The sequence below is a fragment of the Hippocampus guttulatus genome, chromosome 2 (assembly GCF_054856545.1).
Source record: "Hippocampus guttulatus isolate MCC_2025c chromosome 2, RoL_Hgut_1.0, whole genome shotgun sequence".
Taxonomy (NCBI): Eukaryota; Metazoa; Chordata; class Actinopteri; order Syngnathiformes; family Syngnathidae; genus Hippocampus; species Hippocampus guttulatus.
In genome coordinates, this window is record NC_141262.1 from 17,167,327 (window position 1) to 17,194,425 (window position 27,099).

At 42.6% G+C, this 27,099-nt stretch overlaps 1 protein-coding gene across 5 annotated transcripts in view; it reads right to left on the bottom strand.

The window, feature by feature from the left end:
- The window catches only part of LOC147208711 (teneurin-2-like), a 216,592-nt gene that overhangs the window by 65,798 nt on the left and 123,695 nt on the right, over positions 1–27,099 (bottom strand). For all 5 annotated transcript variants that reach the window (XM_086099673.1, XM_086099655.1, XM_086099663.1 and 2 more), the window contains one exon: positions 1,965–2,171. In XM_086099673.1, coding sequence (XP_085955799.1) covers positions 1,965–2,171 — 207 coding nt within the window. The remainder of the gene's footprint in view (positions 1–1,964; positions 2,172–27,099) is intronic.

The following is a 27,099-nucleotide window of genomic DNA, read 5'->3' on the forward strand; positions in this document are numbered from 1 at the left end:
GTGACATGCATGCATATAAACAGCATGCAGCTTCCTGCAGGATTATCTCACAGTGGTCACTTTCTGCTTGGCCTGGTCAGGGTCATTTCATTCTCAGCGTCCACTCTCGATACACCACCACATCCAACACGCATATGGTCACACAGGCCCTCATTCATGCAGACAGACATGCAGTCACATGTGGGGTGTTTTATTTAATTGCCACTATTTACATGTCCTTCAACATACCAGGGAAGTACCAGGCTGCCACTCTAAACTCATTTGTAGATGCCGTGAGCCCGCTTTTTGAATTATTGTATCGAGCAGCTCTCAGAAATAGCCTTTGTCATCTACATTGGCCCCTATTCCTTGTTTCTTTGACTCCTGTACCTTCTTTCCATTTGTACTTTTTCCCTTTTTTAAAATTCAGTCTTTTCTTGCTTTCACAGAGGAAGTTTCACGAAAAAACTTCATAGGTTTGCCGCCCTTGTTTGCTGCCTCTATGATTATAAGCTCAGCCGAGATTTCAAAGAGGCCCCTCGAACACAAAGTGTGGGTGTATATAAACAAGAGCAAGAGATTGAGAAAGTGTGCCTATGAGCCTCACTTTCCCTCTTTGCCAGAGTCTGCCATTAGGGTGTCGGTGGCAGAGTGAATTTATTTGCTGCGCGGTTACTGGGCTAATGATTGATGTTGCCCCAGCAAACAGTAAACCAATTAGGAGGCTGATGTAACGTCATTTTAAAAGCCTCCTAATCACGTTCTTCTTGAACCTGGGACCCGGGCCTTCCCTAATGAAGATTTATACTGGATCAAAGGAGAGCCTAACGCCATTAACAATAGATTGTATTCCACCAAAAATCACATTAGGACTTTCCCTTTCCCTCCCATCAGACCTCTGCTAAATATATCTACTGATTACAAGTGTAGAGGCACAGAGGAGAGGAGAAACAAGGGTGGAGAGAGGGGGTGGGGGACACACACTAAGATAGATATAGTTGGCCCACAGTAACTAATTGTTGAGACAAATGTGTATGCTGATGCACATCATTGCAGTTGTGTGTGTTCAAATGAGGAAAATAAATAGCCGCAACGTGCTGATACCAGCACACAGGGCCTGTAACTACCACCAAGAGAATTTCAAGTGACAACAGAGAGTGCACATGTTGGGGAAACTAATTTACTTTTCTTTTGTAACACACAGTCTCCTGCTTTTTAAATCCATCACATGCTGACAGTTTATTTTGTGCAGAATTATTCACGGCGGAGTGTATACAGTATACACCTGCATACTTTCATAAAATACCTTTACAATGATAGCTCCTCAATGGCAGAAAAAACTAGTTGCATCAAAGAAGCAGGTGGAATCTTTGACCAAAATCTGTGTCAAAGTTTTCTTGTATGATTTATTATTTATCATTATCAAATACTGAATGTTTTGGCTTTCAAAAATGTATAAAAATGAATGAAAATGAAACATCCACCAGTTTTTCACCACTTATGCAATTAGTGCCCCTCTGTTAAAAAGCAAAAAAATATATATCACGGTCCAAAACTTTGGACTATTCTGAGGCGGCCTTAAATGAGCCCTGGTCGAAATTCTATTGAACATCTGTGGAAGGAGCTGCAGTTTTGATAACTGGAGCAATTTGCTCACAAAAAATACACAACAATCACAAAAAAGATCTTTCAGGACAATTTCAGCACTGCTTCAAGTGATCGCAGTCCATTGTGGACCTCAGGTGGTTTAACAGAGTGGATACAACAATTTTAGAGTTTAACTTTGAAAATGTATTTGTCACTGTTTTCCATATCAGTCTGTAAATGATTAAAAAGACAATGTAAAGCCACTGATCATCCACCATCTAAAACAGAACAGCAAATGTCACACACGTAATGACCGAAAACGAAAACGGTGATGGATGGCATGAATGTCTTCATACATTTAAAGAATGAAGGTGTGGATGAGTCGGTAGATTTCTTACCGGTGGAGGACGGCTGGGCCCGGAGCAAGTATGAATCATCTGGGTGGGGCTCCAGGTGAGAATGGGTGGAGTTTTTCTCCAGAAGGGGAACCTGACACTCCCTGATGGGCGGAGACGGGCCAGGGGAGGGATGGTGTGGGGCGGACGAGGAGGACGGATGGGAAGGATGGAGCAGGGAAGAGGAAGAGGTTGGAGGCATTGGGCGACCTGGAGGATGGAAGGAGACAAAGGCGAATGGTGAAAGTTAGACAAAACCGATGGTGATGACTGACAGTGATGTAGTTGGCCTGTTCCGGGTTGCTGACATCCAAACATTGGTGCAGAGTCACATATTTATACAAATCATCGACACAATGTGCTTGAGTGTGGGGAAAGAAAAATGTTCTCACAAGGACTATTTTGGAAGCACAAATAAAAATGGTTCACACGGTGAGAAGCAAACAAAAACTCACAATCTGTATGAATACCGGTAAATGTAAAACAATCAGCCTCGCTGGATGTCAGGCAAGAGACACGTTGAACTTTTGAGATTGTTCGTCCTTGCAAAATGGATGCATGACAAATCAACCCGTGCTGTCTGTGCAATTTAGCAAAATTGGAACTTGTCTTTTATTTGACGACAGATGCCTGCTCTTCTTGATGTCTGCCATTATCCTTTCATTTACCAAAGAGAGAACGTTCTGTTTCCCTCTCACCGAATGGGATGATGCCTTCTCCGTTTCATTTGGACCCTGTTGTAGCCTCATTCTCTACTTGGGTACGACCCGAGAACAGCCACTCTTTAAATAGCCAGAACCATTGGGACATGCGGACACAATCAGGCTGTCCCGTACACCAGAGAGACAAAAGAGGGATGGAGAGAAAGTTGCTCTACTCTCCAAAGGTTTGCAAATCAAGGACAAAGACAAATCTAATAAATTCTAATTAGAGTCAGCTCAAAATATAGAGTAATTATGTCTGCCATATTTGTAGCTCAATCAATCAACAACATTGTTAGAATGAGGCCATCGACTTCAGTTAATCCACTAAAGAACTCAGGTTATTATCACCGCTAATTAAACAGTCACACAGAGACGCAGTGATACAAAGACAATTATTTATTTTCTCTTGAATTTAAAATCAAAATTGTAGCCTTTGGCTCCAAATGAGTTTTTTTTTTTTTTACAGCTTTCAAAAACAAAAAAACCCCACATCAACTTGTCTGTTGACACAACAGACAAGTTCTAGTGAAGAATGACCTTTGTTTGTCACTTTCACTTTTTCTAAAGGTAGACCTTAAAGAAAGAAGCAGGATTCTATGAATAAAAATGGCCACGGGTGTGAGGGTGATTGTCTCGGCCTTGTCTCTCTACAGGAGCCCTGCGATGGGCTGGCAGTCACTTCAGGTTATACCTCACTTCTTTTGCTAAATTGTGAGTATGAAGTTGATTTTTTTCCTCTTTTAGCCTTTGACTAAATCAGTATCCCAAAATATATTTTCCCCCATAAGTATTTCTTTGAAACAAAGACATTGACGTGCATCATTATTGCGGCAGGAGCTCAATGGTAATGACATGCCCTTGGGTACCGCAGAGTCGCCGTAGAGTCCTGCCTCTAGTAATTATCATCACGCATAGAAAGTTTGATATTACAAAATGGACCTTCCAATTACAGTGCATTGACTGATTTAAAATGGAGATCCCCCCCCCCCCTCCATGTGCAATATTGTGCCATGAAATAGCGCAGGGTATCATCAAACAGCGCAGTTGGACACAGTCTCATCAATGTGAGGTGCATTTAATCAATACAGGTGCCATCACGGCTTTATAGAGATATATCTGATCGAAGAGGAGCCGGAGCGATGCCTCTCTTCTGTCCTATCGCCCAAACGGCCCCATCTTGGAGCAGCGTGTCATGGAAAGCAGAGCTGGCATCGATCCTCGGCTCTGCATTAACTGCACCCAAGAGAGACGACCAGCTTTGTCTTCTATATAGCGATGTGTCTGCAGAACCGCGTGTGTGTGTGTGCGCGCGCATGCGAGTGTGGGCAGGCAAACGTGCGTGCTTCCGGTCAATCTCATCAGGACAAACTGAGTAAAAAAAAAGAAAAAGAATAAAGCAAACACTGTGGTGTACATGACGGAATAGGTGGGGTGGGGGGGGGGGGGGTGACAGACTGATGTCAAGGCAGGGGGGAGGGGAGATGGACGTTGGTTTTTCAGGGGTCATGAGGTCAACCACATTAAAGGAGAGCACAGGATTGGACTGAAACAACAGTGGGGAAAAGAGAGGACCGACAAAAATCTAAGAGAACGGAATGGAAGAAGGCAACATGAATGGATGAAGAAAGGCAGGAAAAACAAATGAAGAGGGAAAGAGGGAATAGGCGACCTTTACTTATGTAAAAAAGCAATTGATCCCCCCAAAAATCAATCACGCCCTTCTATTGATGTTTGAGATGGGATATAGCTATTTGCATATTTTACAAGGCCTCTAATCAGGCAGTTGGTGACAACATGTGGTAAACATCTGCCTGAGTGAGTGTTGATGCGTGTGTATGCGTGTGCATGCGTGTGTGTGTGTGTGTGTGTGTGTGTGTGTGTGTGTGTGTGCAGCAGCACAAATCCAAGCCCGCTTTGCTTCTGCATACTATTAATGCATGTGGACACAATTAGATGAGCCTGAACTCACTTGTGTAAGCTTATGTATTTTCTGGGGTGGTTATTAATATTTTAAATCACTTTAATTACAAAACTACCCCCCCAAAAATGCTATAGTTGGCCAAAAGCAATTAAGGGAAGTTTAATCTCTTTAGCAATTATGCTGCAGGGCATCCTTAACTCAGGCGTTTCTGCCCGCTACATTTCCGAGAAAGGTCAGTGAAAATTGGTTTGTGTTATTAGAACAAAAGCTTGGCAATGAGCTCACGTGGTTCTCTTGACAATCACATCGTTGCCATCTTTTAGCCGCCTCCCTGGCCATCTGCATACGTTCCTCCACGGCACGCAATTGTAAAATCCAAAGTGTGGATTAGTATGACAACTATGTGCACTACCAAGGAGCAAACAAAGCTTTTGTCTAAGTACAGTGCCAGGCGGGATACTACTTGACTTTTGTATACTGTAGAAATGCAATGATTAATTGATTAATTGACCTAGTCGATTATCAAATAAATGGAACCTTATTTTGAAGATGGATGAATCATTTCATTTCGAGACCTTGTTTATTCAACATTTTCTGCCTCTCAACAGAAAATATCAGACTTCTGTAGTCCTCCAAGAAAGCAGACTGATTAATTTTGTGTTGAATCAAAATTTGCAAACATCTTTTATATTCTTGCATATTTTCTGACATTTCACAGACCAAACCAGTAAATGATTCCATCCATCCATTTTCAACACCGTTTATCCTGAACAGGGTTGCAGGGAGTTGCTGGAGCCCATCCCAGCTGACTTTGAGCGGAAGACAGACTACACCTTGAACTGGTTGCTAGTCAGTCACAGGGAACAGCTCGAGACAAACAACAATTCACACCCACACCGTCAATGAGTGGGAAGCGATCCCACAATGTCCGCACACAAGTCCGGTGAGTGGACCAGTACACCATCAGCGACAGTAAGTGAATCATCCATCCATCCATTTTCTGATACTCTTATCCTCATAAGTGTTGCGGGGCGTGCTGGAGCCTATCCCTGTCTTCAGGCAGTAGGCGGGGTACACCCTGAACTGTTTGACCGAAACCCTAACTGTAGGGACAATTTAGAGTGTGAGCACGGATGGTTGTTCGACTATGTGTGCCCTGGGATTTGCTGGCAACCCTAACCCTAACCCAAGGGACAATTTAGAGCTACAATGTGTGCTTTTGAAATGTGAGAGGAAACCGGAGTACCCGGAGAAAACCCACGGAGGCACAGGGAGAACATGCAAACTCCACAGAATGTTTTTGAATAAAGCGAAACATTTTAAAACAAGTTTATTTTAACCGATTCATGAATTAATTGACAAGATACTTGACAGATGAACGGATTATTAAAATAACCGGTAGTTGCACATTGGTTAGGACGTTGTATCACCAACCATGCTGTGGCATTACACAGGCCTCTAATATCGCTCTGCGGTGATGCCTCTCCTCGCTGTCCTTGTCGCTATTTCTGTCCCTCCTTTACCTCCTGCCACCCACCTCGCTCCGTCCACCCATCTGGCTGAGGTGAGGTGCGGAGAGAGTGCAGGGATGGAACAACAGCTGGAGCCCCGTCAGAAAAGGATAGACAAATTACCCCTCTAACGAGAGCCGTTTATCATCTCTTCATCTACCCCATATTTCCACCCAGCCTCGACTCCACACGTCTACACACCCGGATGGCAACACTGTAAAAATAATCCCATAATTTGACTCTCGACGATGCTCTTATTTCACTCCTGGTGTGCTGTGTCGTTGTCGTCAATCTGTTTGTGCTTCAATTAGGGAAATAATGACGAGGATGGGAAACGGTCCAGTGAATTGTGCATCGGAGGATGGGTAAAAAGAGGACCGGGCACACCTATGCTGGCACATGTGGAGAGCCATTACTAGAGCTGCTGTCAGCACAGATGTTAGACTGAGGGGGAGCTGTCAGTCAGTGTATGTGCCTCTATATGCATGCAGTACATTCAAACTTTGTTCCAACGTACCATAACGCATCCATACATTATAACGATAGTTCGTTGTAACCATTTCCAATAAAATGGCCGCAAACTACGATGTATAGTACAGTATGATCATTTATAGATGTAAAAACATGAACAGGTAATACAGTATAAACACGTCAATTATAAATACAGGACGTACATCGGAAGAAAAAATGATTTTATGAGACATGAAACAAACAACTGCAGGCACACAGAATAGAAGCTACAACAGTGGCTGTGGTTGCATTTTACATCCACTGTCACTTGGTAGTCTCGGCTGGGCTTTGTCTGGGGAAACTCCCTTTTGAAAGTGAGAGACAATTTCAGCCTTCACAGACAGTGAGATTTGCTTCTGTTTACCAGACATGTTTTTAGACCATGTGCCCAGGACCGTGCCACGCCTCTGTGAGCTACGGCAGGAAGTACAAACATTTACTGAGTCGATCAGTGGTGTTGCTAAGCAACGGAGGGGAATCCAGTGCTGTCCATTTAGTTTGTAAGCAAGGCTTCGGCAGGAGTGATCTTCCCGCGGTCTGTTGTCACAAAAGCCTTGTCACTATTCTGTGGGAAAGATTCGGTCGTGATAATAAAGTTTACATTGTAAAGGTGTTTGTTTTAAGCAAAATCAGCAAATGGAAAATCAATGATGAGAAATCCATCCATTCATCCATCCATTTTCTGATCCGCTTTATCCTCACAAGGACTGCAGGGTGTGCTGGAGCCTATCCCAGCTCTCTTCGGGCAGTTGGCGGGGGACACCCTGAACCGGTTTCCAGCCAATCGCAGGGCACAAAGAAACAAACAACCATCTGCGCTCACGCTCACACCTCGGTACAATTTAGAGTGTTCAATCAGCCTGCCATGCCTATTTTTGGATTGTGGGAGGAAACTGGAGTACCCAGGAAAAATCCACACAGGCACAGGGAAAACATGCAAACTTCCCACAGGAAGGCCGGAGCTGGGATGGAACCCACGACCTCTGCACTGTGAAGTCGACACGCTAACCACTTGACCACCGGGCCACGCAATGAGAAATCGGGACTTTGAAATGTGAATGTTGTAGGGGTGAAAACGGGCTATGCTGAAATAAGGTGCGGCTGTACATGTTGGATTGCAGTGTGTATGGGATGTCATCTGAAGGCTTTATACAGCTTCTGACACAACAGGCCCCCTTTACTCGTTATCTGCCTCTTCCATCGCATCTTCATCACTTGCTTTCTCCTCTATTCATGCCTTTTCTTGACATCTAATTGTGTGGCGAGATGCACACCTGGTGTGTGACTGAGCGCAACAAATGGATGTCACACATTGCAACTATCAATAAGTGGTTCCTGTCAGCTTTGCAAATGCTGAATGTGTGCTGTCACAACCCCAGCCTCTTTCGGTAATCAGTTCCACTGCAGGGAAGGAGGGATACGACGAGCAAAGAGGAAAGAGAGATAAGAGTGCGATTCCACAGACTTGCGCTTGTGCAACAGACAGCGCTTTAATTAATAAAGTTGGGCTTTTGCAGCCTAAAGAGGTGATTGTATCACCGGCGCTGTCTTTGATGTGTAACACGGTCTGGGTTCTTCTCTGGCCCGCAGCTCCCCTCTTGCTCCCCTTTTCATCTTGCTTGCATTACTCCATCACCCCAAAAGTATGCTGCCAGTCTTTCAAATTAAAAAAAAAACTGCAGCCAAATAGGCTTCTTACAAAGCCTCCAATTGAAGCAGGAGGATGGGAAAATGCTGCATAGATGTAGAACATCATTTTTCAACATTTGCTCCTGGGATGTATCACTAGTCAGGTCAAATTATTTTCATGCGGTTCACCAATTACATTTTGATTGCACCTGTCAATCTGGTCACTGCATCTGAGCTGTAATGCCCCCCCCCCCCCCCACCCCAATGCTCCCCATCGAACCTCCTCATGTGCTGGTTGGTGTGTCATGTATTAGTATTTGGGTGTTTGCTGAGGTGTGTGTGTGTGTGTGTGTGTGTATATATATATATATATATATATATATATATATATATATATATATATATATATATATATATATATATATATACACAGGTATATATATATATTTTTTGCAAATAATATATATATATATATATATATATATATATATATAAGCTCCTTAAAGGAGCTTTGTCTGGGGTTGTTGCAAAGTCGACACAGGAACATTAGACCCCTATTCAAACCCCGAACATCAGAACTAAGGAAGCACTGGGCCACAAAATCAGTCACTTTATGCCAATTCCATGTGGTCTGTCCATCTTCATTTCTGATTTTTACTATTTACTATAAATCATGACCAACATTTGAACCGGAAAAAAAATGCCAGTAAAGTCACGTAAAACTGCATTTCATCACATTAAACATTAGCCATATGAGTTAATATTTTTTATTTATTTATCTATTTATTTATTTATTACAACAATGTGCTACTAAGGACACCATATTTTCCGCACAATAAAATAAAATAAAAGCATTCATGCACTTTATATGTAGATCAATATTCTGACTTTGTGGACATAGTATTTTAAATGACAGATGTGCTTTGTTACAGCTGCAGCCGTTGTCAAGGCTCTATCTAAATAAAGCTATATTGCGTTGTATTACTTTTTGCGTCGCTCCATCTAGTGGATGTAAAATGCAACCACAGCCACTGTTGTAGCTTTTATTCTGTGTGCCTGACAATGCAGTGCGCCCTATATGTGAAAATAATTTAAATAGGCCATTCATAGAAGGTGCGCCTTATACTTCGAAGCACTTTACAGTGTGGAAAATACGGTAGTTTAACACAAATCAGCCACGGTGTAATCTGAACTGTTCCTCTTCCATTGTTCGCCGACTGCCAACATCTGTTAGCTGGCTAATTGGCTTTCAAGCCACTCCACACACACTCTCCCACATTTCAACTTCAATGGTGTTGATGTCTTTGCTCTGATTGTATTGTTTTCCCTTTCAAAAACGCATGTGTCATTCAGATGTTATTTGAAGTGAAATGTGAATGAAACGAAGAGAGAAATCATTTGTTTGTTTCCACAATAGAGTTTATTTTGTTCAGTGTTCAATTTGCTGCAAATTATGCTTTTGTTGGTTCTTTATTGAAACAGCACAGCACCTCAACACCTGGTGCAGATATAAGGATGCTTTAGATTAAAAGGGAATAATGATTGATCATAATTATTATCTGAAAATATAATTTGGAGACATCCAGAAAATCCTGAGTCATTTGGTTTGTAATTAAGCTGAACGATTTTATCGGACGACTTTTTAGGGTTTTTTTTCCATTCAGTGTAAACAATACTTCTAATATCAACTATCACAAGACCGCAGATAAATGATAACTAAACATAAGGTGTCCATGAGCATTCTACAATCAGAGTAATTAAAGGCACGTTAAATCTACTTGTGATGTTCTGTTCAAGTGGCAGTGCTTTTATCTTGAGAGGAGAAGAGCAAAGTCACAAGATAAGAAAAATAATCAAAACACTCAACCTTTTAACCTATCTGCACAAACACAACACGGCACCTCTCTGCATCTGCTAATTGAAAAATGCATTCTTGGAACTGAGAATAGCGAGTGCTTGTGTGTTTTCAAGGCTACATATTAGGATGCTACAACACATTCACACTGTCCACTGTCAGATGTCCCCTCCCTAACTTGGGGCAACCCTGAAGGATGCATTACCATATAAATTACAGATATGTTGTTTCTGCTGCTGTAGATTTATGGAATTGTTATGGATTATTGCTTTGGACCCTTTTTGGATGCAGTCAAAATAAATTGCCTCCTCTTTCCATAAAAATGCAGCCACAGGCATGGGTGAAAGAAGATTCGCCTTCCCCTGTAAGTGCACATGCGTGTGCATGTCGTACACAGGCAAACCTGAACACAACCAGGCGCAGAGAAAAATTCTCTCAGCCTTCCTTTACTTCTAAACATGCTCTTTACAGACTCAAAGGATTTGCAAGAGATAATCATCAATATATGTGTGTGTATGCGTGTGCGAGCGCTGCCACTTCGTATGTACAGCGACGTCACTGAGTTCAATATGCCTCCAACTACATGCAATAAAAATTAAAAAAAAAACAGGCAGGCATATGATCACAAGGGTTTAGGAAATTGATCATTACCACATGGAAAATAAAAATGTTCTTTTTAAATACAGTTGTTAGTCCTAAAAAAATGACACTGCATGGATCAGTCACTCGAGCCTGTTCTGTATACAAGGTGAGGCACTCTAAATGAGTCGAAAACAGATGCCTTGAGAATTTAAATGTCATAACAAATGTGTTGTAAATAATGTAACAAACCATCATTTTGAAATGGTGCTTTAAGTCATCTGTGCAATGGAATTTCTGTGCAATGTTTGTGGAGTTGTTGTGCAATTATGAAGGCAGCACATAGCACCCTGGCGAACACGCCTGCAGGTTTAGGAATGCCGTCTTACATTTTGATTTTGACGGGAACACGTGTTAGTCTGTATCTGTCGGAGGTTGCAGAATCAAAAAGGTTACAGCAATACATTCTTTTTTGATGCTGCTGAATCTAGCAATGCAGCAAAGGGTGGTACTGCAAGCTAAACAATCTAATTTTTTGCCTACTTTAGAACAACCTATTTGTGTACAAAATGTGCACTGTTGGTACCATTGTTCGTGGCAGATAATGGACCCTGAATGGGCATACACAAGTTACTCATGCACTACAAGAGGTAAATTACAACTTTTTGACCTTTATTAAGATAAAAACAACCACACATGATTTAACAGTGTGTGTGTGTGTAGCTTCCTGGCCTCTGGTGCACACACACAAATATACGGTATATATATAAAGGGCTCTGAATTACATTGGTGTGTTGGCATGTCAGGAAGGGGAAGCCTACACTTAAACTACATTCACACACAAACAACAGCACAAATGTGAGTCAGTATGCAGCAGGTGTACAATATTATAAACTGTAAAAATCTGCTGATTGCAAAGGGAAGAAAATACTGAAGTGGGTCACTGTTTGACAACATGTTGGACCATACTTTCTGAGGACCACCCATAGGTATTCACGTCCCTTTGCTTTGTTATGATGCTGTTAAAAAGATCTGATGCAACCAGTTACATTCAAAAGTCACAACTAATAAAATATATTGCACTTGTGCGCAGTCTAAGTATTCAATTATCGGTATACACACACCTCTACTGCAAGGCCCCAGAGGCTGCACCAACAAAACAAGAGGCACCGCAAACTGAGCACAAACATGAAGGCCAAAGAATTCCGCAAACAATTAAAGGAACACATTTATAGGTAAGCCAAAGTTGGGTTAAAATAACAACAATATAAACAAATCTTTGATGATTCGCAGGAATACCATCAAATCCATCATTATTCAAATAATATTTGATTCCACAACTAACCTGCCTCGAGAGTGCTTGCCCACGGAACAGAAAAAGGAGGGAATGAATCAGAGAGGAAGACAGACCATTGGTAACCATAAGTTACCATTAGAAAAGCTTCCGAGTTCAACTCACAGTGGGTGCATTTTGGGGTCATCATGAATGTGCGAAAATCACGGTGGCAAGATGCGACAAGCTTACAGACCCTGATCCAAAATGATTTGCAGCCGTGATGGCAGCAAATGGTGCCCCTTCAAAGTGATGATTTTAGTGGTGGTAGTTATGTGCATGCCAATTTAGTTTTTTTTTTTTCGTTTTTATATCGCGCGTGTGTGTGTGTGTGTGGTGTGTGTGTTCAATTGCCCTTTTCACGTAGTTACAAAGTAACAAAAACATATATTACATACTATTATTACCAACATCATTAAAAAGAAAATGAAGCCTCCTAAAGGACCATGTGAGAAAAACAACGCTTCTCTTGGGCAGATTAAAAAAAAAAAAAGATACAAAAAAACCCTGGCTTTTACAATTCCTAAGAGACTCAGAAATCCAGTGCCCAGATATAGGATTGCAAGCGCATCTTTATTAAGGCACAGGCTAATGCCGGTAGCAGAGTTTTTATTACCAGCAATCAGCCATTCTGTCTATTCAGCCAGGAACAGGATGCCATTAAAAATCAAATGCATACAAAATAAGTCTCACAAATTAATAGGGAAACATAAACACAAGTTTGGGGCTGAAACACCGCATACATACTGCCCCCAGTTTTTATTATCTGGGGGAAACAAATACCAAATATGATTTTCTGGATATCAACACAAGCCGATCCGATCAAATTATTGGCAAATGAAAATATTATGGTCACTATAACAATGGAGTTTTTCTAACAAATGGTTTCAAGACAGCGGAAAATCATAAGGACCAATCCGGAAAGACATAAAAAAGCATGAAAGAAAGACTGAGAAAATGAAGGAGGGAGCACTAAGATTCTTTGTTTGCCTCAACACAGACGAGGGACATTGCGTCCTAGAGCAGGTAAAATAAGAATTGTATGTTGCTACAAAATCCGGAATGAATTCCATTTCAGTGAAGATTACACGCGACATAATGTGAAGTTGGTATGTGTGGCACAGTCAGCAATATTTTCACCGACAATTAATAAGAATGCACCCAAAAATGGAGGCACTGTGATCAGCATGTGCAAGCTGTATTTTGGAGCCTGAGGATGAAGATTGTTCTGCAGCCGGGGAAAAAAAAGAAAAGAAAAAAAAGTCAGCAGCTCTTTGATGTTCCGTCTATTTTTAGGAACGACAGACTCATAAGAGACACGGGGAAAAAAAACATCGTCAAATATATTTAGTCGAACTAGCTTTCACCCGAACTGTGTCTCTTGAAGTGAGTCGCTTGGACAAAATGACTCAGACTTTTGTATTCCAGATGTGCTTCTGCCTTGTGGTCTGTGTCATTTATTATCTAGAGACACCCGTGCGTGTGTTTGTCTGGGACACAGAGCTCCCTTTTCAAGATTCAAGATCTTCTCTGGGATCCACCTGCTCTTCCAAACCGGATGGCTCAAAATGATGAAGTGCACATTTAAATACAGTCATTACCGAATTAATGGAGGCTCTTCAAATTGATAACATCCGCTCATATAATAATGCAATAATTGCAATTTTTAATCACATTCCTAGCTAATGTGTAGATATTCAAAAGCAAATTAGCCTGAATTGACTCTTCATCGATCTAAACAAACACCATAAAACTGAAATTGTGTTACAGATTTGACTTTTGACTAACTTTTAATTGGTTTACTCAGTTTAATTGCTTTCCAGATTACTTCCACAGGCCTTCATTATCACCATTTTATTATATTACACTCCCAATTTATTTCCCAGTTTGTTTCACTGTGGATTTAGAGGATTGGATTTTCTGGAATGTCATCGTATTGCAAATGTTATGCTTTTTTTTTTCAGACAAATCCTGTACCTTGAGCTCTTCATTACTTGGGGGGTGTAATTTGAGCTGCTGCCACGGTGAATCCGAAATTAATTCCATGCAGATTACCAGTTTAACCAGAATGGCATACGATGTATCCAAAACATGTGTTGCTTGTTCCACATTGACAAAACATGCCAACCTCCATCCCTGTATGTTTGTGACTATGTGAGTGTGATGGGAGGTGAGTGAAGTTTACTATGCATGTGGATGCCCTCTGAGGTAAGAGCTGCTCTGGCCATGGATGGCTGAGTTGAAAATCTGCATGTTTGTCATGGGGAAGCACTGAGTGACAAGCCTCTGAGAGCCATGTCAGCAAATACTGTCTATCTGTCGATCTTTTTGTTGATGTAACAAACAGAAAGATGTTTGTCATCTGTCTGTCCACCAGTTTTCCATCCGTCCAGCCTTCCCTACTTAATAACATGGATACTTCCATGCATTTTCTATACTGTTATACTATCGGGGGGTCACCCGGACTGGAGCCTATCTGATCGGTGACTATGGACAGTGTGAAGCTGAAACCTGAGTGAGAATCTATCACACATCAGCTACAGTATGTAAATCACTATACATTCTACCATCTGTGCATCCAACTATTTTTTTGATTTGTACATGAATCCACACATCCATTTGTGATCATCTTTAGTGATATAACTTCTTGATTTAAATAAATAAATCCATCCATACATACATACAGTACATAAAAAGAAAAAATACTGTACTCATCAAAAAAGGTTGCGTGAACTAAAAATTTCAAGACAACAACTGTTAATGCAATTTTAAATTGGGCAATTCAACTAAATATTTTCAGTTTTGCTGTTGAGTGGAATGGGCTTTCTGGCATTTTGCAACAAATAAACAAGAGTTGACATATCTGTCTTTTTTTAATCCCCTTATCCTGACAAGGGTCGCTGGTGTGTTGGAGCCTATCCCAGCTGTCTTCGGGCAGTAGGTGGGGTACACCCTGTACTGGTGACCAGCCAATTGCAGGGCACACATCGAAAAACAATCATTCGCGCTCACACTCACACAATTTCGAATGTTCCATTAACCTGCCATGTATGTTTTTGGACTGTGGGATGAAATGAGAGTACTTGGAGAAAACCCGCAGAACATGCAAACTCGACGAAGGAAGGACGTAGCCTGAATTGAACCCTGCACCTCTGCACTGTGAGGTGCAAACCAGTCGCCCACTGTGCCCGCCCCCCACTTAAATATATAAGGAAAAATAACTCAGCAACTAACATTGTTGACATAAATGTCAATATTTTATATCTTAAAGTTGTTTAAAATTAAATGCCCCCCCCAAAAAAAGACACTAGTTGCGTTTTTACAGTGTCCCTATTACATCTATCACGCTTACTTAGCATCTATCGATTTTCTTTCCATCGACCAATTTTTCTTAAAACCACCCATTCTATCTATTCATAAAGACATCTGTTTTTAACCTACCTACCTACCAACTTATGTTTTCATTTTGCTGAAATTGTCATTCAACCTTACAATTAGCTCAGCTTGCATCAGCAGACACCAGAGGACTCAGAGGAATACATAGGTTCCCATGCTGATGGACTTCACATGCCGTTGTGCATCCACATGTACACCAGAGTGTGTATTTGTGTGCCACTTTTACACAAACACTCTCTCGCAAATGTGATGCAACTCTCCAAGGCACGACCTGGAAAACCTATTGCACCAGGTCCAGTCAAGCAAAAGGAAAAAGATTCGGCTCAAGCGGAGAGACAGCCAGCACCGTCAAAATGTTCACCATTTGACATTAGTCCCACTCCAAACTACTGCACCCTTTGCTCCCTTTGAATTATACTGCATAGCTGGAAGACAAATAAGAAATACAGATTTTTGTAGGGCAAAATCCAAGTCAATCAATTTAAGATGAGAGTGTTGAATGAGATGTTTAATTACTGCATGACCTGGGGTATATTAGCACATATTAATGAGGATCATTAACCTAGAAGTAACTAAGACACTTCCTCTTTAACTAAAACAGATAGCACCTTGACTGCCAGACATGCCACTATCACTATGTGCATGTGTCTGCATGATTAATTTGATTTAAAGGGAGTTTTTTTTTTTAAATAAATAGCAATGAATGGCCACTTTGATGAACATTCTTAAACGACTTGAGTCAAAGTGCTTTTGTAGTTAGTTCTGCGAATCCAAGGAAAAGAAAAACATGTCATAAAAAGATGAATGAGACAAGAAGAACGTCACCGTATGACTTCTGGTCAAGGTGTTTTTAAAGACTATGGAAAGGCACAACTAAATATTTCAGTCCCCTTTCGGATGACACATTTATTTCACTGCAGTGATGGACAACTTATAAGAGGATGGAGCAGTCATGCATGCACACATAGGAACAATCTACCGTACTTTCCGCACTATAAGGCACACTAAAAAGCATTCAATTTTCTCAAAAGCCGACCGTGCGCCTTATAATCCGACGCACCTTAAATATGGATCAATATTCTGATTTCTTGGGTGTAGTATTTTAAATGTTCTGTAAAGTGCTTTGTTACAACTGTAGCGGTTGTGAAAGCTTTGTAGAAATAAAGCTGTATTGTATTGTATTCACTTTACCATAGCGCCATCTAGTGGACGCATAATGCAACAACAGCCACTATTGTAGCTTCTATTCTATGCGTCTTATTATGCGTTGCACCCTCTATATGAAAACTGTTTTAAAATAATAATAATATAATAATAGATTTTATTTATAAGCGCCTTTCAAGACACCCAAGGACACTTTACAATAACAAAAAACACAAAACAATACGGGTTGAGCAGCGGCAGCCAAAACGCGCCATTCATTGAACGTACGCCTTAGGGCCTTATAGTGTGGAAAATACAGGAAAATAAGTTCAAATGTGTGCCAAAGATGCTGCTATGGCCACAGGCTCTTACAGCCAAGTTTCTTTTACATCCCAAATCTCTCCCGTCAATGCATCATCTGGAATAAAAAATATCAATAGCATCACGAACACAGGGCCAGTGTGACAACTACGTTGCAGATACACACAGGCACAAAGGGTGCATGGATAAACTATATACCAACAAAGCCAAGCGAGCCAGATTTCATTGTGTTGTGAAGCCAAGGGAAAAAATTAGAAGCGTGTTGCTGGTTACATGCACAATGGAAGCAATCACTTGAACTCTCTGCTGTTCTGTCTGTTGCCCATAATGAATAATGGGCTATAATACGACTCTCTAGCAGCCATTTACATTAAACGCTCTAATGGTATGTGCAGTAAGGCAGAATGTGCCATATTACTTGCACTTTCTTTAATCCAACCATGGCAAGCGGGACTATTGTACATGTTCTCTAAATGGAATTCCTGAATGTGTGTCCCACCCAGTCTGTGTGGCTGTATCCATCTTCAGCACATTAATTGCCATTCCCGGGGGTGTCAGAACTCCAGTGGGACATCTGCACCTTCATTAGAATCTACTGATCATCATGCTGCAGTACCTAGAGAGGGCCCGTTTCCCTCTTTCATCACTCTTTCTCTGCGTCTCAGCGCCTCCCACCCATTCTGCCACCCCTCATTGTTTTTTATATGCCGCTATATTCTCAGCCAGCCTCCGCACTCTTGTTTTCTTTAAACATCATCCGAGGCATTTCTTTGGTTTATCGGTCTGATGCAGGGACGAAGAAAACACTGGGAAAGCGCAAGAAGCTCTTGCGACAAAGTTGTGGACGAGATGAACTTTGAAGATAGTCTTCTTGTGCTTAATAAAATGGCTGCTCTGTGGTATGTTCATTTTAGGATTTCAACAGCTGCCCTCTCATCCTTCAACATTTCTGTCACTTTTTCTGTCATTTTCTGCACATCCTCCCCGCCCACATCTTTGCACATTCTTTTGCATTTTTATTCCCATCAGCCTTCCTTTCGTCATTATCTTTGTGTTAATACTTCTTTGTCTCCCTCCCAAGCTCAAGTGGTTTTTAGCCCCATGGGGTACGTTCACGAGCACTCCACAGAGCCCTACAGACATGTAATGTACCCCCGCCTCCCTCATTGCCTGACTTGCATGCTCCTCCTCCTCTTCTTTCTCCACAGCGGATGGGTGATGCCAGCTGGAGGAACCAGAGAGAAATGGGCCCAATTACAGCATTGGGAACTGAAAGTTGGCTAATTAACAGTAATCCGTTAAAAAATTTTTGATTTTTCAACAAGAATCATCTCTCCGTCTGTCACATGACAAACCCGTGTATTTGAGTACACATTCACATGTGCCACCATTTATAACCCCACAACCCCCACCATCAAAATAAAAAAAAAGAAGATTGCTTGCAGGTACACGCAGGACACACGCAAATACAGGCACAATGACATTGAGCCCTACAGCCTTCACATTTACCAATCCAAGCTCACATGCCCATACAAATATGAGCTGATCCACTTGCTCAGCTGTATTTACTGCAAGGGCAATGTGTTGATTACGTTAGAGCGGCTGATTATTGCGGTGTGACAGTAAAGGAAACAAATATCCTTCATAGGCAGGCATCTATCTCAGCGAGAGGGCTCCTAGCTATAGACTACAGCGCAAATGAGTGTGTCGTGTGCAGCTATGACAGTCACAAAGAGAGGGCAGGAAGATGAGCAAGAGGGGGAGAATGAAAAGAAGTGAATGATGACACAAATGAGAACAAAAAAGTTAGAGAAGCACCAGATGGAGAGGGGGAAACAGCTGAATAAAGAATGAGATGAAAACATGGATGGATGGAAAGAGGAGATGAATTAGGAGCAATTCTCCTGGCTTTGTGAGGCAGTTCCCCCCCAACAAAGGGATAATGATGGTTTGAGGCAAGAACAAAAGGTTCAAAGACAGAAAAGATGCTATCTGTGGTAGAACACAAGAAATGCCACCACCCACATGTGCATGCAGAATTTAAGGTGTGGTTAAATGTGGAACGATGGAGTAGGAAAGCAGGAGGATCAAAAATATTGTCAGTGTTAAAGCAACCTAACAGGTGTGTACAGGACACAATTCTTTTGAAATGACTGGCTCATCTCCCAAACGCTATTGCATGCATGTGCGCACGCGCGCGCGCACACACACACACACACGCGCACGCACACGCATGCACACACACACACACACACACGCACACACACACACACACACACACACACACATTTTGACTGATCGTGTTATAAAGTTAACTCAAACAGAACTCAGGTGTGATGAGGGCATATGGGTCCACAGGAGAAAAGTTATTTTAGCCTGTATTGATGTGGCGACTAGTGAAGTGTATTCGACTGTTAGAATGCTTCTATCAAAAAGGTATTTTTCGGTGGTTGGTTGGCCCTATCAGTCAGTTTCTTCCCCTGACCTGCAGTGTCCCTAACGGTCAGTTTTATGGCCGATCCATTTTACACTCTTCATGGTCCCTCTCAAAGACATCGTCTAATCTCAACAAATCTCATACCGCTTCGTATGCAAATGACCTCTATCTTTTTTTTTCTTCTTGTAACCGGCTTCGAACAAATAAAACACTTTGTACATGCACTGCATGATTTCTTGGCTGCAATCAAGGGCTGGATGGCTCAAACCTCACTTCAGTTGAATTCGGTGAAATTCAGGGATTCATTGTTGCTACGGACGGCTCGGCTCCAAAAATTATATTCTACTTAGAGTCACTTTCTAAAAATGTGCACCTCATCATAAGTAACGCTGGGGTCATATTCAATTGGGCCATGCTTTTGGTGAAGAGTTGAAACCAAATTGTCATTTTTTTCCCCCAACTTGGGTCCAACTCATTCTGAACCAGATAATTTTGAATATTGCAATTGTCTCTTCATCTGTCTCAACAAAGCTTGATTTGACAATCTCCAATTTAATAAGACTGCAGTTGCTGGGGGTTTTTTTGTGCCTAGGTTCAGCCACATCATTTCCATTCTGTTGTCCTTGCATGGTTTTTTGTTTTAGGATTCAGTACAACATTTTAACAGTCACCGACAGCACCCTCAATGGTGGGGCTCTTCCCTACCTGGGGGATCTGGTGAAAATAGAGCACCTGGTCACAACGAATAGTAAACAATCTCTCTATTTATGAGCCTCTTCCAAAGAACATGGTTTGAGCTTGTATCCATGCTAATCTTACTTTCATCTCATCCCATGGTCTTAACTCTTCCAGCAAACATTTGATCAATTCACAGTTCTCACCATGGATTCTGCTGGAATGAGTTAGATTCGCTCTGGTTCTGTGATACAACCTACTTTTCAGGTTCCACTTGCTCTGTCTTTGTCCATCTCTCACACCTAATGACGAATGCTGAGTGATGCAGGATACATTCACTTTGTTTGAGTGTGAGTGTGTGTGTGTGTGTGTGTGTGTGTGTGTGCGTGTGTGCGTGTGTGTGCGCGTGTGTGAGTGAGCGAGAGACTGGAATGTAAGGTGTCTGGGAACGGGAGATGAGTTTCCTCCGCTGATCCCATTTTGCTGTCTAGGCCCTGCTGTCCACCCTGAAAGAAAATCCGATGGTAATGCGATCACAATCAGTTACAGTGCAGGCATAGTGAGATGGACAAATGGACACACTGGCAAATGCTCATACACACAGAGCAACATGCTCCCATACCACTTTCACAAGCGAGTCATGCAGAAAATTGTGGATACGGTGATGAGGAGAGCGTAGTCCATGTGTAGTGAGGATGGACTTTTTAATTTACATTTTTAATGCAAAATATCATTCAAAGAGAGAAAATTGGGAATCTCATTATACTGCTTCTTTATAACACACAAGGCACATCCATCTCACCGATGTGTCCTAAAGAATATGCACAATGCACATAAACATAGGTGTAATCAACCTGTAGGGCCCTCCAGCTATAATCACCACAGGAGAAAAAGGCTCTTCCGCCAACATCATAAATACAGGGAGGAATAATCGACTGTCTTCCAGATATCATTAATCACACATAATCTACAGTACATCTGTGCCACGATCTTCCCAACCCGCAAACCACCCCAAACAGTGATCCAGGCAGGGTAAGTGCAAAGGTTTGTTGAGCACCAGATGCTTCTGATGGAAGATATGCAATTATAGAATTACATATGTGATGATTTAACGCTTCAAGTAAAAAGTTAGAGTACTGAGTGAAAGCTTCGGAGTATGTTTTTTTTAAAAGCGGAACTGCAAGCGAGGACTGACCTGAAAAGTAAATGGGTTTCAATGGACTGCCATAAATATATATGCTACATGATGCAGTGAAGTAGTACAGTAAGGAAAATGTATGACTTCAGATTGTCATGTGAGGAGCAGAATTTAGACCCATGAGCAGACAGGATACGGAAGTGGTACAAAATGCAAAGTGAAAACAGAGAGCAGGGCTGGATGCAGAAGGCATCAAAGAAAGCTTGACGCATACCGGGCTTAAATACCGAGAGACATCGGGCTACACCCAATCCTATGTGATCAAAAAAAAACAAAATGACAAAACAAATGACCATAGCTACTGACAACATGATAGACCCAACCAAAAATCCAGTCACAACCAGTCAGAACAGTACCTCCCATTCAAGGGGCACTACCTGGTGACCTACTCGGCTTGTGCGAAAACTCCCAGAGAAAAGAAAACTCAAGGGTGAGGGACCTTGAGACCCAGAAACGTTTCTTGGAGCCATGTGGTCGAAGGGCGGAAGGGGCGAAAGGTGAAAGAGGAAATAGCAAGGAGAGTCCGGCGGGCAGCCTGAAGGGCGAGCGCACGGGTCTTTAAATCATCATTCGGGAGGCCATACTTGAGGGAAGGGCAGCTGCAGGGTTTGTGCCACCGGTGCTGGGGAGGATCACGGCTGATAGATGTGTGCCGCTGGAGCAGGATTGTGCAACTGCCAGGGCTTGCGTCGCCGAAACAGAGCCATGTGGTGGCCGTGTGACATGTATCGCAGGAACAGGGACTGGTGGCAGCTGTGAGTTATGCGCTGGGCTTGCTCCGGTGGAAGTTGGATCATGTAGTGGTCGGAGGGCTTGCACCACCAAAGCCGAGTTGGGTGGTGGCAAAAGGACGTGCGCTGCTGGAACAGGGACTGATGGCAGCCACAGGACATGTGCCACTGGAACAGGAATGGGGGAGGCAAAGGGAAACAGTCTGGTAAGTTACATTCCCTAGGGGTCTTCCATCAATGACACTTGCTGGTCGGGGCGAGTCCGGAGACTGGCTCCTGGCACAGGGAGTCTTTTGGTCGGAGTGGGCACTTGCTGATGAAATACATGTAGACCCTGCGCAACCTGCAATGAATTGGCCTCCCTGGTCTTCCCCAAAATCCAGTTAATATAGGCCAATTTACTACAATTGTCCAAATTCATGCTCAGTTGCTGCTCGAAGACAAAGGAACAGTTCAGCAGGAATTCCACAACCTACTACCTTTCCCGAATAACATGATCACTTCCTGATTGGAGGTGCAGGGATGGGCTGGAGCAGGTGGTGACGTCTGCGGCAAAGCGCTGGATCTTGGCTGGATAGCTATCGTGTTGATGGTGGTGGAAAGGCTGGGAATAGATTCCATAATCTCCCCCAGGAGTTGTTCATGTGTGCCGAGCAGTGCTTCCTGAGTGTGGGGGAAATTGTGTCTGAGTCTGCTGGGACCATGACAAGTCAGAATATACTGTCACTCGAAGAGCACAATTTGGACCCAGAAGCAGACAGTGAAGTGGAAAAACAGAAAGTCTTTACATACAAAAATACAAAGTCACAACAGAGAGCAGGGCTGGATGTCGAAGGCATCGCAGAAAGCTTGACGTTCTGACAACGTGTCACTGAGCAAGTCGAGCTTAAATATTGAAAGACGTCAGGCCATGCCCAATCAAACCCTATAAAAACAATATAAAAGACCAAAGCAACTGACTGAGCTCAAAACACAGTCACAACCAGTCACCACACAGATTTCACGAAAATGAACTATCCATTATTGTAAAGACATTAACAGTTTACACTTCTTCCTGCATGTTTGGGCTTCTAACAATGTCCATCGCTCTGCCTACTTAAGTTAAATACTTCCTGCAGATAGGGATGCCCCACCTTCAGGGTCACAGCAAGTCAGTGATGTCATCCAGAAGGAATGTCGGTGGCCCTCTAGGAGCCCCTGGGGATCCCTGTGGCGTGCCTGTGTCAAGAATGATCATCAACGGGCCATCAGACTGACAGGCTGAGGAGCAACCACCTGCAGGAATACAAGTGCTCAGGCCACTGACGGAAATGGTGCAAGAGTTTGCCGTTGAGAGTTTGCCAGCTTTTCATGTACACGAGTTCTACATACCTGCAGAGTCTATGCAATCCTTTAAGGGTCATTTGGGTTAGGTGTAACATCAAAAAAATGCTAAATACTGGGTGTGGAGTGAATGATCTCAAACTGATTAATATAATTAAACTTTCATATGATTGAATTCGAAGTAAGTCTTGTCTATTTGAAGAAAACAAAACATTTTAAAACTGAATTTATTTTAATGTGTTCTCAAAGCAGCAGGATTTGTGGCAGCACTCTTAAAATCATCTCATGAAGACCCCCCCTCCACTTCAAATAAATAAATAAATGCAAGCACACAGATGGAGAGTAAACCCAAAGCTGACCTTTTTCTCCTTTCTTTCCCTGTTCCCTTTCTCCAACCTCATTTCATGCTGTTTTTGTCCTCAATAACTTTCCTGCAGTTCCGGAAGCCCAGAACAGCACTGTAGGAGCTTGATCACTACTGTGCCTGGTTACTTCACATATACATGGCCACAACAGGCCCTATTTTTATTCTGAGCGCACGTCTAGCGCGAAGCTCAGTCTAACTGTGGGTAGAGTTTCTTTTCTTGTGGTATTTTGCTAGATTTTGCTCCAGTACCATTGGGCGCAATGGTGTTTCCGCCTTTGTGATGGAGATACTGGCAAATCCTCGTGGCATCCCTCATTTGCCACAAAATCGGGGCGGTCAGAGCACAGTACCCCCGAGCACCCCGTGCTTGACAGCGCGGAAACAGAACTAGTCTTGCTGGGGTCAGTGATATCGGCAAGTAAACTTCAAGCTTTTTAATTGCTGATAATGAGGTCAGCCTTGCAAGTGACCTGGTGAATTAGAGACCGTCTTGCATCCCTGATCCTTCACCGCCCTACCCCTGCAATAGTGTCGGGGGGTCTATTAAATATTTCAGATGCCATTGATTTTAAGTTGCTCAATGAATTAATTTCTACAATGATTTCTACCAAATTCAGAAACATTTTGAGCAAGACCACTGCCCCGGCACGAAAATGTCAATGTGCCTGTTTTTACGCTGAACGCAGACTACTTTCTGTTACCAAATTGCCGGTAGTGAGGTAATTCGTGTGCCGGAATGCCTCAAACACACTAGACTAGACTTGCGTTGGCACGAACATGACGTTATTCTATTTTTACGGCAAGCACATTAGTGCCAGTCTACCAAAGTAGAGCCTAACATCTTTTCTTTTTGCTGTTGAAATAATACAGGGTGTGTTTCTACAAGTTTGTCCAGTTTCTCCATTTACCTTCTTGTTTGCTGACTTGAATTTGTTGCTGAGTGTTTTTCTTCCTAAGGCCCAGCTTTTACTATTACTTTCTTACTCTTACTTATACTCACATTAAGCTTACATCGAATTTCCTTTCAAACTCAAAGTCATGTCTTCTCACGACCCCCCACTGGGGAGAAAAAAAAAAACTAACTTTCAAAGTCTACCAAATAATGAGTCACCCATGCACACATAGCTCTATGAAAACAAACCAAGACACACTCCCACAGAGGCACGGAACTAACATAAAGCCTCTTTTCTAATTATTCACAAAGTGACTTGTGAGTGTTCCAGTTAAAGGATCACAGAGTGAGTCACAACACGTTCAGATGGCCGTCATTTTCAGAATAAAACAGACGGGCACACATAATCAATTAGCTGGGGAGCGCACATATGCTTGTTGCATGACTCGGGATCATCATAAGGTATCGATAGCTGCGGAGGACAGTCTGGCCACACACTGATGGCAATGCCTCCCATATGGGGTTAGTGCAGTCAAACAGACAGACGGATGTCTGGAATGGCTGATGGCTCCCCACTGATTAATTCGGGGAGATGATGAGGGAGGGGTGAAATCTGAACACAGTGATGGGAATAATCAGAGGCAGTGAGCTGTACTTTCCCCGACATTTAAATACGGTGACCAGAAGCTATTATAGTCTCTGTTCAAATTCCTTCTCAGCATCACAGTTCACCCACAGCAGACGTTGCATCCCCCCACCCCCTTCTCTTTGAAAACACTTTTTCACGTTATATTCCCCTTTGAAACTTTGCACACACATTCAGCTTGAACCCGTTTTGTTTGTAGCTACTGGGCTAGAAGTACCACCCATATAGCGCTAACAACTTCAACAACAACGCCAGCAACTTCAACAACAACAACACCAGCAACTCTAGAGGTGCCGTGAGGTAGGTGGGTGCCTCATTCCTCCATGGTTCATCCCCTGAGAACAATCCCTCTTTTCCGCATTTCTATTACCAGTGTGTTTTTTTTTTTTCGAGGGTGATGGTCTATATGCTTTCTGTACGGAAATGATTAGCGGTAATAAGAAAAATAAGTTAATCAAGAATCAATACAGTAGGATGATGACAAACAAGATTTTTACCTTTGGCTATCATTCTCACCTCTCTACTCATCCCTGTGCTCATCTTCTCAACATCCAAATCCCTCCATCACCCTCTCTCTGGTGGAGCATAGTAATCCCATTAGGATCAATATTCCAGGCGAGTGAGCATCCTTTCACTGCAGCAATTACAAACCTTTAGAGACATAAAGGAGAGCATTTCTTCACAGCTTAGACCATCAATCAACTGTTTAGCTTCAAAGGTAGAGGCTTTGTGTGTGTGTGTGTGTGTGTGTGTGTGTGTGTGTGCGAGAGAGAGAGAGAGAGAGAGAGAGAGAGAGAGAGAAAGAGAGAGAGAGAGAGAGCTTGCACATGCCTTTATTCTCAATTGTTTTGTTTGTGTTATTTACGTGACTGTTTTTTACAGATCATATTATGAGGAGCGCTGAATTCATGGGATCGTTTCCACCCATCTGCTGCTGCACCAGAGTCATATCACCTCCCTTGTGTAAGGATGTATTAGCATTGTCCACAAAGGGAATACACACACAGCAAAGCTTTGGTGTTTAATAGCCAGGGGTTAATATTTGATGCCTTCATGCTATCGCCCTCACTCTTGTGATCCCTCCGCCATCCTCCGCTTCCACACCACTGAGAGTTTCTGCGCCAATCCCCCCACCCCCCGACCCCCCTTTTGCAGCAACAGTGTGTGGCATGTGTGCCAAACACACTTAATGCCAATTCAAACAAATGGTTAAACTCCTTTCTTTTGACAGATGTAGAGCCTTCCTGTGATTGTAATTGCACAAAAAAGCAGTTTCTCGCTGTGATGAATAGCACAGCTAAAACGTTCTCTCCGTCTCCCTCTAAATAGCCCCGGTTCCTTCGTCTCTGCCTCTAATGAGGTGGCGTGACTGACAGAAATGGCGAGGGCATATCAGTTCTCATCTTGTCAGCTCTGTGGCCAATTGTGCCCCTCAATGTCACAGGGCTGCTCTTTGCCCAAAGGCCTCCGCCTTCCATCTAGCTAACTGCTCCACAACCCCCATCTGGCACGTCTCGCCCTGAGACAAAGTCAGCCTCAGTTGGTGTTACTCTGGAGGCACAATTGATGGCCAACTCGAGATTCCGGATTGGTCGCAACAAAACTAGGGTCACTGGAAAATGCACTTCATCAAATGGAACCCGCATAGTGACTCGACGGAGGAAATGCGATTCGAGTCTAGGTCAGACTTTTAAGAGAGTATAACAATTTAATCAGTTGTTTAGCGGAGCATAAAATAGAAAACGCTCCACTTCAGGACGGATGCCGCTGTGTGTGCTACAGTGAAAGGCCTTCTAAAAAGAGTGCTCGGAGACAACATCCAGACAATCTGAGTAAATGACAGTTCCAAATGGTCTTCTATTTTTATTGAAAATGCAGAACTCCATTGTAGCCTGTGGCTCACACCGCCATTCCGATTCTTTGTCATGAAAAAAATCAATTAGACTATCATTAGACCAGGCTGATGA